Raw genomic sequence first — 14,863 nt, 5'->3', positions numbered from 1 at the left:
GATGTAACTCTTGAAATAAATACCACGTTGATGCGACAAGAATATCAGCCCACAAAGGAACAAAAGGGTAAGAGGAGTAATAGAAACGAATAAACGAAAAACAATCTGTTATATGTAAGAAAGGGATAATAAAAATAATAATAATAATGATGAAATTTCATTAAATGAAAAATCTAAAACAATTAGAATGAAATTAATTCAATTCAAGAAAATAAAATGGGCTATGAATAATATACAACGGAAAAAAATCAGCAAAAAGACCATTCGAAAGCATATTGCTAATTTATTAGTAAAAATAACTATACTATACGTAATACAGCAGCAACTTCCCACTCGTTTTAGTTTTTGAATATTTTCGAAAATCGGTTGGCTCACGATAACTAAAAAAATGTTCTAAATTGATTGAATGATGACTTGAAAAATTTGTTTGTGTTATGCCCGGAGAAAGATTTTAGCGTCGAAAGGACATGTTTTAATTGTCACATTAAAATCAAAGCTAAAATTATTAGATTTTATAATTATTGGACGACGCAAAGTTTTATACTCTTACCTTTTTCTAAAATATAAAGGAAAAGGGTTTGATTTAGGGATAGGGTTTGAGTTGAGACTAATTACTAATCAAGAAATTTGGAGTTGTAATGGGAATCAAATTTGAATTTAAATATATTTTGAATAACTATTCGGTTTACAAAAACATAAGCGTGATTTTACAGAAATCTATGTAGTTAAAATTCCTACCCCTGGAATGATCTGAAGGTTTCAAATTTGGGTCTACAAATTTTGTTACCCACAATTCGGTCTGTTATTTATAAATTAATCGATGTGTTTGTAGATCCCTGGGGAAATCCGTAATTTTCTCATCAGCAATTAGTCGTGCTAAAGGCTATTATGGATACTTTCACGGAATCACTTTCTTCTACTCGTTGATATTTTAATAAATTTTTGACAGTTGAATTTTAAGAGTTTAAGAGTTTGTTTGAGACTGTCCACAACGTATCACAATGAACGAATTCCTTATTTGTAAGAAAAGTCACCACTCTCGATTAAAGAAATTTTATTCCCGGATAATTTCAATTGTTCATAACTTACTATTAATTCAGTACTATCCCGCGTAATCGAAGAAAGGATTGAAAAACCGGACCGATTAAATGAACAATTTCCACCAGAATTATTACTGCTCCGTTGCTGCTTCAAGACTGACTAATTTTGATTTTTCTGACATTTTTATATGAATTTTGGCGTCACTTGTCACATGGGCTCCAACGAGTCTATTTTCAATTGGTGTTGTGTAGGCCACAAATCCTACAGTATGACTTTTCCCACTCTTTTGATTTTTATTGGGAAAGTAGTTCGTTCGGGTTTTGGGGTTTCGATTCATCGGTTTTCAATCGTTCCTCTGAGTGCGAATTTTCAAATTGTGTAATGGGGGCGTGCTGAATGAGATATTTCGTCATGTTGCACTCGATTTGAGTGTTTTTGGAATTTTTAATCGAGTTCAAATGACGAAATATCCCACTCAATTATTGAGTTTATTATTTTACATTGTGTCTATATTTTAATTTAATTTTAAATTCTCGCATCAAAAGTTTGGATATTACATTTAGATGTCCCATTGACCGAGTTCGAAGATAGAGAGTCTCTATTAGAGACGATAGCAACAATCGTTATTTTGATTTATTCGAAAACTTTCCAAAATTTTGTATTTTTTGAAAATCAGAATTCCGGGGATATCTTTGAATATGATGCTTTAAATGAATTCAATTATAACTAACAGNTACAAATTTTGTTACCCACAATTCGGTCTGTTATTTATAAATTAATCGATGTGTTTGTAGATCCCTGGGGAAATCCGTAATTTTCTCATCAGCAATTAGTCGTGCTAAAGGCTATTATGGATACTTTCACGGAATCACTTTCTTCTACTCGTTGATATTTTAATAAATTTTTGACAGTTGAATTTTAAGAGTTTAAGAGTTTGTTTGAGACTGTCCACAACGTGTCACAATGAACGAATTCCTTATTTGTAAGAAAAGTCACCACTCTCGATTAAAGAAATTTTATTCCCGGATAATTTCAATTGTTCATAACTTACTATTAATTCAGTACTATCCCGCGTAATCGAAGAAAGGATTGAAAAACCGGACCGATTAAATGAACAATTTCCACCAGAATTATTACTGCTCCGTTGCTGCTTCAAGACTGACTAATTTTGATTTTTCTGACATTTTTATATGAATTTTGGCGTCACTTGTCACATGGGCTCCAACGAGTCTATTTTCAATTGGTGTTGTGTAGGCCACAAATCCTACAGTATGACTTTTCCCACTCTTTTGATTTTTATTGGGAAAGTAGTTCGTTCGGGTTTTGGGGTTTCGATTCATCGGTTTTCAATCGTTCCTCTGAGTGCGAATTTTCAAATTGTGTAATGGGGGCGTGCTGAATGAGATATTTCGTCATGTTGCACTCGATTTGAGTGTTTTTGGAATTTTTAATCGAGTTCAAATGACGAAATATCCCACTCAATTATTGAGTTTATTATTTTACATTGTGTCTATATTTTAATTTAATTTTAAATTCTCGCATCAAAAGTTTGGATATTACATTTAGATGTCCCATTGACCGAGTTCGAAGATAGAGAGTCTCTATTAGAGACGATAGCAACAATCGTTATTTTGATTTATTCGAAAACTTTCCAAAATTTTGTATTTTTTGAAAATCAGAATTCCGGGGATATCTTTGAATATGATGCTTTAAATGAATTCAATTATAACTAACAGATGATTACGATAGCTATATTGGTTGATTTGATTTTTATGATGACTGTTGAAAATTTTGAATTTTTCATGAATTTCCCTGAAAGTGAGCTTTCTGACGTTTCTTCAAATGTGATGTTTCAAATTTATTCCAGTATGTGTAAATAAAATTTTTCTATCAATATTTTATTGATGGGCTGAGGGGAGAGATAGAACCGAAAAAAAGTCAATCGGATGTATAGAAGAAAGGGATAATAAGAATAATGATGATGATAACATTCAACTAAGTTGAAAATCTCCCAAAATTAGTTGAAAAAAAATCTTATTCAGTGTAATAAAATGAAGGATGATGTGCAAAATAACCATTCGAAAGTGTATTGCTAATTTACTGGCAAAAATAACTGTACTATATGCAATACAAGAGCATTTTCCCACTCGTTTTAAACATTCGTTGTTTATAAATAAATAATTGAAATTGGTTAAACTTTCGGAAACTTAATTGTGGATGTCATTAGTGATTTCAAAGCGCTTGAAATCTTCGACTTTCGACAATCAATTACTAATCAACAAGCAATATTTCTAATGTTTTATAAGTGAAAAATTAATCATTCAAGGCCGAAACTTGAGATTAATAAAAAATAACGCGCGCTCTCTATTGCACCATAGAAAATTCCAGGACTCTGGTAATTTCCTGAACTTTTCTAACATATCCCAACATTTTTTGAAAATAATGAAATGTGAGAAAAGTATGAGACCTCTTGGAAAATTCTCAATTGTTCTGTAAAATTTCTCAAAATCCACGGACTTTCTAAAAAATAATTCTAATAAATTCTCGCGTTTCCTAAGCTTTTCGAGCTAAATTATGTTTTCTTCAATCCATAGAACTTTTACAAAACAAAAAAATTGTTGAATGGAAGGAATATTCCGGATAAAGGTGGGGAAACAGTTAGTTGTGAATAAACTAATAATCTCATTGAGATAGATTCAAAGCCATTTTCGCAGGCATTATTGGGCCATCACGTGGGGTGTGGGGATTTACAGCAACTTCAGTAACCAAGTGACTCAGTCATGTTGTTCTTTGGTTGTCACAACATAAATGAGTACGAAAATTGCACAAATGGCGGGTTTGAAGTTGATAGAAGGGTATTCATCGAGTTCAGATGATGATGATGATGACGTCTCTCGTCCAGAGACTGTAGACAAGAAAATTAACTTGAACAGGTAAATTTTAACAATTGCTCATTATTTCGTAGGTTATGTCTACATGGATCATTGAGAAACTTTTTTTTTAGTTTGCCTTTACCAAAGTTTGCTCCAGTTGGAACAGGTGTGGAGCATTACGAGACAATTGTTGATAATCCAGAAGAACATGATGGACGAGTTAGATCGTTCAAACATGAACGAGGGAATTGGGCGACACTTGTTTATGCTGATTGTACGCATATTCTCTTGATTAATTCGCAGTCAATAATGGATTCTAAGAATTTCATCGATTAATTAGGAATTTAATGAGTTAACAAAAACATTAATTGAAAATTAATTAATTGATTGATTCTTCACTGATATTTTCAAAGCTTCATTCTAATTTTTAATTCTTGATATATTAAATAGTGATTTCTTGTGCGTAAAGTGAAACACGCGGAGCATGCGCAAAAGCCCACTTTCTACACATTGTGATGAAAAATCGGGTTCGACACTCATGGGAAAAGTTTTTGTGTTGTGAAATGAATTCAAAAAAGTGGGAAATTACTCTTGTATTGCATATAGTATCGTTATTTTTGCTAATAAATTAGCAATATACTTCGAAATGGGGATTTTGCGCATCATTCCCTTCTGTCACCTATAATTCATTGTTTCTTTCGTTTTATTAAATTGAATAACATTTATTTTCACCAAATTTTGTCAGATTTTCAACTTAGGCGAATGTTATCATCATTTCATTACTCTTATTATCCCTTTTCTTCTATACAATCGATTGTCTTTTTTACAGTTCTATCTCTCCGCATACTTGAATGAATTTGAAACATCACATTTGAAGAAACCATCAGAAAACTCACTTTCAGGGAAATTCATAAAAAATTCAAAATTTTCAACAATCATCAGAAAAATCAAATCAACCAATATCGCTACGTAATCATCTCTTAACTTCGACTTAATGGCATTAAAACAAACATTGTAAGCTATGATTGAATTCATTTGAAGGATGATATTCAAAGATATCCCTGGAATTCGAATTTTTGACAAATACAAAATTTTTGAAAAATTTCGAATAAATCAAAATAACGATTATTGATATCGCCTTCATCTTCAAACTCGGTCAAAGGGATATTCAAACAAATATTTTTAAGCCATCATTCAAGCAATTCAGAACATTTTTTTAGTTATCGTGGGACAACCGATTTTCGAACAAAATTCAAAAATTAAAAAAACTAATCGATGAATTAAATTTTAACTAATAGCGATCGATCGAGCTCAACAATACCTACATTTGAAAAAAAAAGATTCAATTCCATCCCTTCATTAGCGAATAATTGAAGTTTAAGAAGAAAAAAGCGAACAAGAAGAACTTAATTTTGAATGATTACAATGCTTCCATTCGGAAGCAAAAATGGCAAATTGAAATTTACTAAGATAGAAGTTGTTACATTTGAACATTATTCAAATTATGTTCCAAATGTTTCCGAAAGTCTTAGATTTGAATAGAAACATCAACAAACATTTTTAGAAATTTATAAAATTTCCTACAAATTCTCTCTTGCCAAGCACCTTCAAACTTCACCCTTGCGAAGATAAATGTAAAATAATGTGAAAAACCATTTTGAATTCATTTCCACTAATTTTTCGAATAACTTCTTCATCAATTGAATGCGTCTAAAATAAACAAAAAACATGTTCTCAAATAATTTTGTATGAACCAAAAAAATGGCAATTGGAAAATTACCCAGATAGACGAAATAGTCTCATTTGAACATTATTCAAAATATGTTTCAAATGTTTTCTAAATTTCTAGAGTTTATTTTATAGAATTTTTTCTCTATAAACTATCATTTCCTTAAATTTTTTTCACCATGAATAGTGTCTCAGCTTTCAGTAACGAAACATTTTTCTCTCAGTGCATGGAATAATGAACCTTTCATTTGAATTTCTCCAGACAAACCGAGTGAAGCTCTCCAGTCCTGGATGACATCAGTAAATACGATAATCCCTGCAGGTACCCTGATCCTCAATGACTCTCATCTGAGCTTCAGTCGCACATTGATCCTAAAATACCACTGGATCGAATCATTCGTAGAGAGTCTCCGAGACCTCACCAGATCAACCCCAAAATTCAACCTTCAAATAACAAACGTAAAAATCTACTGCAACGAGGGGAGAACCAGAACATTCCTCGGTCTCGAGTGTCAATGCCTCGATCAAACCGTCACACATTACATGACTTCATTGAATAAACTACTATCAGAATATCAGCTGCCTCCTTTCTACGAGGTATATCGAATTTATTCTACATTTTATTTTACAACATATACATCTCCTCACACTTTCAAAAGAGTTAGTAAACTTATTCCCTAAATCTTTTCCTTTCAGGACGCATCCTATCACATAAGTTTTTTGTGGCTCCTCGGAGACAAAGAAGAGGACCTAAAAAAACTAATTCCCACTCTCAACGAAAGCCTATTCGATATACTTTCAAAACATTTTGAAAATAGTTACATAAATATTGAACATATTCATTGTAAAGTAGGTAACAAATTGTACAAATGGCCACTGAGGTAACACTGAAAAAATAAAATTGAGAAAAAAAGAATAGAAAAAAAATTACGTGAATGGCCTTATAATAACAATGTTATGCAATTGTTTATACAAAGTAGTTTGATGACCCCATAGATCCCTCCACGTACGAGGGAATATAAATTGTCAACTCGAAGCTGGGAATTTTAATTCCTACAGCTCTTCGGCCACAAAAAAGAGGGCCTCCAAAAATAAGTTTCCACTTTGAACAAAAGTCTATCTGCTACACTTTCAAAAAAACTTGAAAATAGTTACATAAATATCGAAGTGATTCATTATAAAATGGGTAATAAATTACACAAATGACCAATGAAGTAACGATGAAAAAATCAAATTGCCAAAAAAAAAAGAATAGAAAAAAAAATCACGTGAATGGCCTTATGATAACAATATCATGCGGTTGTCTATAAAAAATAGCTTGATGACCCCACAGATCCCTCCACGCATTGCAAACTTCCTCAGAAAAGCTAGCCATCAGAGTGCAAACGGAGGGATTTTGAATCGTCAACCCGAAACTGGGAATCCTCGTGATCTTCTCACACCCAGTGACATTGATCAGCATCAGAGTAGGTCTCCTCCCAACTAAAGCCTCCAACGACACTTGAGTCACCTCAGGATTATCTCCCAGCACAAATTTCGATAAATTCGGGCACTTCTCCAGCACCTCCAGCACATCAGAATTCCTCAGATTACATCCACTAAGTTCCAGAGTATCCAGACTCATGAAAATCGACTTCAGTCCGCTCATCATGACCTCCAGAATTGAATTCCCTGGATTATACGTATTCGAGATACTCAAATTGACGATCTGCCTCTGGAGGAAGCACTCCACACTATCTCCTTGGATAAAATTCCCAGAAACATCAAGATTCACGAGACTTGAGCTGATTGTTGTTGCTGGGAACCTCTCCAACCGACAAGATCGTAAGTTGAGAGTCTGGAGGTACCTCAGAGGTGCAATCAATTCCCCAAGTTTCTCCTGGCTCTCTGGCCCCAGTGGATTGTAACTCAGATCCAGCACTCGTAGTTGAGAAGGTAAATGATCAATGGCCCCTAAAAATTGATGATCAATATCGCAGCCTTGTAGATGCAGCTCCTGAAGAGCTGTCAGCCTCCCCAGTGTCTCGTTGACACTCTCCCCTAGATTATACAAAATCCCTGAGGACAAGTGCAGCACCTGAAGACTCTTCTCATACTCCAGACTCCTCAAAATGGGCATCAATTCAAGATCCAAGCCCTCGTCACTCCTCAGTCTGAAGATTCCAGTATTTTTACACGACTTGAGTGACCTCAAAAGCTCGGGATCATCCACCTCGACCTTCATGGCTCTGCAAATCTTCTCGAAACGCTCGACAATTGATGGCACCTGGAGGTCCAGCACTCGTCCAGCAAGCCGGAGAACCCCTTCATTCTTATAAATAATATTAACGATGTTATCAGCTTGGAGAACATTACCAGAAGACGTCGTCAACTCGACTCTCCCTCGACACCCAGTCCTCTCCTCAAACTTTCCCACGACGTTATTCATCAAATTCGTAATTAAACTCTCGCTGTCATCCTGAATCCTCAATTTAGTCTTAATAATACTGTCATCCAACTCAACTTCAATTCTCACTGAATCCGACTGTCTCCCCTGGATATCAAGCCTCTGGCCCCTCATCTGCGAGCCAATCGGATCTGGATAATGAAACACTGGTGATGGAGTTCTGGAGTCCAAACTCCTGGTGAATCCAGCAGCCAACAACGATTTCTGCTTGGGTTTCGTCCTGTGAATTCGTGAGGAATTGGATGTACTAACATTGAAAATATCTGAATTTCCAGAGAGAACACTGTCTCGACTGTTCTCACTATCCCCCAAGACCTCCACCTCATCAGCATCATTGGTCCTTCTTCTCTTGGGGTTTTTATCCTCGTTTGGAGTCAAATTATTGGATTTTCGTTTGACAGAGCCTGGGGTCTCGTTGCTGGAGGTGCTCCTTCGTTTGGGGGTTGGCACCTCAAGGTCCTCTTCCAGCCAATTGTCTTCGTCAATCAGAGCTTCCTCACTATCGATCAAAGGAGCAACATTTCGTTTCGGACTCTTAGGTGTCATGATCCTCGATCTGTTTGATTTTAGACTCTCGATGGTTCTCCTGTAGTCCTCTCCAGCAGATATTCTTTTCTCTTCAGGTAGGTCTGGGGGGATCATCGGGGGGTCGTCAGCATTTCCATCTGGATCAATCAGAGGCTGGAGAGAGGAAGCCTTTGGGTTGGTCCCACCCTTTGGCGACGGCTTGGGCGTCCTAGGAATGATCAATTTCAACTTATTTCTGATGATCTGGTACTCAGCCTCGTCCTCAGGGCTCAGCACCCCCTCTTTTTTCCTCCAGCCCTCCAGGCAATCCAGCACAGTCTCCCCTTTAGCAGTCTTCAGTCTGGGGTCTGCTCCTTGTTCAATCAGGAAATTAATGACAACAGTATGGCCACATACAGCAGCATCGTGCAGTGGAGTAATCCCACCACACTGAGGACCCCCAGGATCATTGATATCAGCTCCATGCTTCAACAGTAGCTCAGCGATCTCAATGTACCCGTAGTTGGCTGCCTCGTGCAGAGGTGTCCAGCCACAGTAATCCCTGCAATTGACTGGGTGCCCCTGTTTCAGGAGCTCTTGAACCTTCTTCTTGTTCCCCTCGATGCAGGCGATCTGCAGGGGCATCTCTCCTTTGATATTCCTCTTGAACTCCACACGTTTGGGACGACTCTTCCTCACTGTTCTCTCCCCCTTCCTCTGCATCTCCTCCTCGACGTCTGACAGATCATCGATTTCGATTTTAATGTCGTTCAGAGAAGTCTCCAGGTCCTCTTCATCACTCGACTCATCACCGGGAATTTGCTCCTTCAGATCTGAAATTTGTTGTTTCAATTCCGAAGAGGTCTCCTTGTCCTCTTTAGATTCAGAGTAATCCAACATGCTCTTGAGGACCGATAATTTCAGGGACAAGTTCCCTGATTTTTCAGCATTGTTCAGAGCAGTGGTGAAGGCTTCATCGATCTGAGTGTCTGGGGAACTCGTCAGGACGAGTAACTCCCCGAGGTAGAGGGCGGATCTGCAGATCTCCTTGGGGTCCTTACAGAGTTCTAATTCTTTCTTAGCGTAAATGACAGCCTCGTCGTACTTCTCCAGGTCTTTCAACGTTTGGGCGAGGCTCACCAGGGCAGGAGCAAGCTTCTCCTCGATGTCACCGATCTCAACACAAGCCAGCATGTCCCTGTAATAGTCCAGAGCTTTCTCAAAAGCATTCCCAGCTGACGCAGCGTCACCCATGCTCTCGTAGATCTCCAGTCTCTTGCGATTGTTGTCCTCTGTCTTCAGTTTTACTTCGCTAGATTGGATTACTGCGACGATCTTCAGGAGTTTGGAGGCTGTCTCCAGGATCGATGGAGAGTTCTTGTGGTGGACGTACAATTGGACGAGAATTTTCCTGGCTTCACTCCACTTTCCCCATTTCACCAGGAGTTCTGCTTCGTGCAGGCGAGCTCTTTCTTTCAGAGTGAAGTCCTCGACCTTGGCTGCTTTCTGGTAGAACTCTTGGGCTGAGGAGTAATTTTTTAAACGTTCGTGGAGGGCCCCCAGGGAGACGTTGCTCCGGTGTAGGTCTTCATGGAGATTATTCTGTTCACAGAGACGTGCAGCTTTTTCAATCAGTTGGATTCCCTTGTCAGGTTGTTTCTTCGCTTCGAGGACGAGACCGAGGTTCAAGAGGAGTCTAGCTCGCATTGTCATCACCTCTTTCGTGTCGATTTGCGCTCCGGACTCTTCGAATTTGTCGCAGGTTTTCAGACTCGTTATGTAGGCGTTCTTGGCGGCATTCAGGGCGTCGCGTTTCTGCGCCCTGTCTTCAAGGAACTGACTTAGGCAGAACTGGGTACGACCCAGGGTGGCGTAAGCCCTCTGCTGCTCTATGAGGTCGTCGGCTTGGATTGCACCTACCAGGTAGAGGTTCTGGTAGATCAGAGCCTCTTCGAAGCGGTCCAAGCTTGTGAGGACCTCTCCGATCATTCGGTTACCGATGGCCACTTCCAGGGGGTCGTTCAGGATCTCACAGGCTTGGACTTGGTCCTTGTACTGCTCGAGGGCCTCTGGATAGTTGCCTGTTTGGAAGTATATGTCGCCGAGGTCTTTTGACACTTCTGCGACGATTTTGAAGTCTCCTTTCGTCTTTGCGCGACGCTTCTTCTGGAGTAATTCTGGAATTTTTGGAGAATTTTTTTGTTAACACTCCGTTAGTTACGAACGCCGTTGGTCACACCAGCATAAATCGACTTAATGATAAATTTGACAGATCTAGGACAAATCGGAAAAAATCAAAAGTGATCTAGGTCGTATACTTGAAGAAGTCCCGCGAGATTTTTTATGTTCAGTGTTACCCTTAATTATATATTCAAGCTCAAAGTTGCCATGTTTTTCTGAAAATTCGCCTTATACACGGTACACTAAGAGCAAAATCAACATAATATCACAAAAATCATTTCTTGAGCGAAAAAACATCGTATACATATTTAATCAATTTATGGTAGGTTTCAGGAAAGAAATCGGTGCTCTTTGGGCTAAGGAGGAAGTTACACGGAGAGAAATATTCAATGCAAATTACGTATCTTTTCCGTATTTCCGGAGTGAAATGTGGTTGCGGAGGAAATTTTACGCAGCTGTCAAGGAATTTTTCCAGAGCGTGTCATAATTTTTATCTAAATCTCCTGTGAAAAATTACGATACCGTCACTTAAATTTTCTGAGTCGATTCCGTAGTCGATTCGGTGAGTGAATTGTGAGTTCCTTAATTTTTACTGCACATTTCTCTCCGTGTACTGAATGAAAAGATGATGTCTTTTTTCGAAATGGAATAATATTCCTTCAAAGACAAGAATAGTTTTACAGAAGGAAAAGACGATATTGCTTTCCTTTGAACTCTACACGCTTAAGCGTAAATAACGGTTATATTTTTTTTAATATCTGGAGGTTTTCCTCTGCATAAACTCTCTATTCATTCAATATGAAAGTCTCTGATTTATGATTCACTAAATTGAAGCTTTTAATGTTTTTAGTCATTTTCTCATTTTCTGACACGAAACAAACGATTTCTTGTGGCAAGAAATTCTCACTTTATCATGAAATATTCATGTTCAAGTAATGAATACTTCACTGAAATCTAAAATTGTCTGACACATTATTCGGAGATCTTATCCCAATAAATTTATCCTCAAGAGATGAGATATTTGGCGCGAGAAATTAGTTTTGTGATATTATGACGATATTTCTCTCAGTGTACACACAAAACACGGCCCGTTGTTTCGGAATAAAAATCGGAAAATATAACTACTTATGATATTTTTGGCGGCTATTTTCATTGATAGGGCTTCTAGACACTTCAAAATGAGATGTCAATTTTTTTTCAAATTTTTCTGTGGCTGCAGTGTAATTTAAAAAATCGGAAAAAGTGCGGAACGGCGGTCATAGCGCGACCAAAGGAGTGTCAATGGGATTCTTTGCCGAGAATAGTCAAGGGAAACAACTGCGTGCTACGTAATAGATTTCCCAAAAATTGAGCAGTATGTAAAAACAGAAAAAAATCCGGCCGTTTGTTCACAACACAGATTTTTGAAAATTTGAGTCTCGGTTATGAGTGCCAGGCAAATTAATAGAGTTAAGGATATCCAAGTATTTTTTACAGTTTGGAACAGACCATAGTATAGATTAAGCCTCTTTGAATCATCAAATTTGTCAATTAAATTGCGTGAAATTTTTTTTAAAAAGATCATGAATATTCAGAGTCATTGAAACTACATTTTTCACAGAATCATAACTTTTTTTAACATTCGTTGTCTATAAATAAAACATTGAAATTTTTTAAACTTTCGGAAAACTTATTTTGCTGTCGAAGTTTTGTATTTGACAGATTTTTGAATTTTCTAATTTTGATTGTAAATGGCCTATGCGTTTCGCCATTAGCTGGTCTACCATTAAGACAGTTGATACAATAGTCTCAATTAAAAATTGGTCCGCGATATCCGCAGTTTGCTTGGTAAGCAAATAAGAAATCAGTACCTAAATCAGTACTCAATTTACTGACTTTTTACCGATTCAGAAATTCCTCCATATATTTGATAATAACAAAATAATAACAAGTTTTGGATTATCATTGGCTGACAATCATCTCATGAACTAGTATCTGGTGAACATTATTAATAAAGCTTTGAGTAAATCCTAAGAAGAATAACTTCATAACAGTCGACTTGAAGAAAACATATTGCGCATTGTAAATCCTAATAGACTCTGATCATCTCAGTATTAGACAATTAATATCGACTTGCCCAATAACTCCTAATTGGGCTACACGCACGAAAAAGAGAAAAATTTCAACAGAAATGCGAAATCTATTGACTTTTTCTCATCGAATATCTAATAGAATCAACGCAACAAACAAATCAAATTTTTCAATAGAACTCCTATAGAATTCCAATAGAATTTTCTAGCGAATTCGCTAGGTTTTCTATTGAATTTTTTGAATCCCGGAAAAAATAGACCATGGAAAAAAGAGACCAAGGGAAATTTTTAAGTTGGGTGGGTTTTAACACGTTTTGGGGGTGTGGGCTATTTTTTCCTGGTCTATTTTTTCCACCTACCGCATTTTTTCATACGTGTACATTCCACTGTCATTGATTAATATGAATCCAGTAGGATTTGACTCATTGAGTCGTTAATGTTTTTTTTTCTATAGAAATTACAATTCTTTCCTACTGTGATGAACCTATAGTGAGCTCAATTGATAAATTTGTTCGTTAGTTGGTCTACCATTAAGACACTTGATAAAAAAGTCTTAATCAAAAATTGTTCCACAATATGAAACAAACAAGAAGTCGGTACCTAAATCAATACTCAATTTACTGACTTCCCGTCAATTCAGAAATTCCCCCATATAGTTGATAATAACAGAATAATAACAAGTTTTGGATTGTCATTGGTTGACAATTATGAACTAGTATCTGGTGAACGTTATTGATAAAAGTTTGAAAGGACACTTAGCAGAATAACTTCATAACGATTGGCTTGAAGAAAAAAATTGTGCCTTGGACAATTAAACATTATTGAAAGTATTGTCTTCAGAAATACTAATAATCTCTAATCATCTTTGTAATTAACAAATTAATAGCGATTTACTCAATAATTGTGTGACATTCTAATGCCATTGATTAATATTAATTCAGTAGGATTTGGCTCATAGAGTCGTTAATGTATGTTTTTCTATAGAAATTACAATTCTCTCCCTTTATGATGAAGCTATGCTAAGCTCAATTGATAAATTTCTCTATTACCTGGTCTACCATTAAAATACTTGATACACTCAATCGAAAATTAGTCCACGATATTAAACAAATAAGAAGGCAATACCTAAATCAATACTCAATTTACTGACTTCTTGTCAATTCAAATAGTAACAAAATAATGACAAGTTTTGGATTATCATTTGCTGACAATGATCTCATCAACTACTATCTGGTGAACATTATCGATAAAGCCGTGAGTAGATCCTGAGAAGAATAACTCCGTAACAACTGATTTGAAGAAAAAATTGCACATTGTACGATCAAACATTATTGAAAGCATTGGTCCAGAAATTCTAATAGAATCTGATCATCTTAGCAATTAACAATTAATATCGACTTGTTGAATAACTCTTAATTGTATTACATTCCGATGCCATTGATTAATATTAATCCAGTAGGATTTGACATTTGTCACAAAAAAAATTCTTTCCAAAAAACTGCAGAAATTTAGAGAAAATCGATTTTTTGTCATTCCGGCCGTGAGGCAGCGCTTCACGGACGCTCCGCTCCGCTCCGCGTCCGTGAATCTCTGCCTACGGCCGTCATAACAAAAAATACTGTTCGTCATATGGCCAAAAAAAACTTTTCTAGCTCATATGATTGCAGCCCTCGTCTTCGGCTCGGGCTGCAAACTCATATTCGCCAGAAAAGTTTCTTTCGGCCTAGTGACGAAATATACTATTTTGAGGGATTGTGGCCTTTGAATAACTTCAATGAATTGGCCAAGACATTTGTCAGATCAATTACCATCTCTCAGACTTACTCGCAGTGTCCATGTTGAATAAATGCTGTTAAATAATTGATGATGCAGAAAAACTCATAAATTAATTCACTTGACGATCTGTTTGGAATGATTTTACGTGGTTAACCTCTGAACAATCACAGACATTCACGTACGAGGACTTTTGCCGCCCCAACATCGCTCACTCCGGGGATTGCCGATCTTCAACGAAGGAA

The 14,863-nt window shown here is 36.7% G+C and overlaps 2 protein-coding genes across 2 annotated transcripts; one reads left to right on the top strand and one right to left on the bottom strand.

Annotated features, from left to right (window-relative positions):
- Positions 1-3,770: 3,770 nt before the first annotated feature.
- LOC107044214 (U6 snRNA phosphodiesterase) lies at positions 3,771-6,563 on the top strand. Its single transcript, XM_015266015.2, has 4 exons — positions 3,771-3,974; positions 4,046-4,188; positions 5,905-6,239; positions 6,339-6,563. Exons 1-4 carry the CDS (start codon positions 3,850-3,852, stop codon positions 6,525-6,527), a joined length of 792 nt encoding a protein of 263 aa, XP_015121501.1. The 5' UTR covers positions 3,771-3,849; the 3' UTR covers positions 6,528-6,563.
- Positions 6,221-14,841, bottom strand: LOC107044213 (tonsoku-like protein). Its single transcript, XM_015266013.2, has 2 exons — positions 14,670-14,841; positions 6,221-10,772 (listed from the first exon to the last, which is right to left on the bottom strand). Exons 1-2 carry the CDS (start codon positions 14,680-14,682, stop codon positions 6,907-6,909), a joined length of 3,879 nt encoding a protein of 1,292 aa, XP_015121499.1. The 5' UTR covers positions 14,683-14,841; the 3' UTR covers positions 6,221-6,906.
- Positions 14,842-14,863: the final 22 nt, after the last annotated feature.

This window comes from Diachasma alloeum, unplaced genomic scaffold (genome assembly GCF_001412515.2).
Source record: "Diachasma alloeum isolate Michigan unplaced genomic scaffold, Dall2.0 Dall_scaffold_00689, whole genome shotgun sequence".
NCBI lineage: Eukaryota > Metazoa > Arthropoda > Insecta > Hymenoptera > Braconidae > Diachasma > Diachasma alloeum.
Note: the sequence above shows the minus strand (reverse complement) of the source record. Positions and strands in the feature narration are given on the sequence as shown.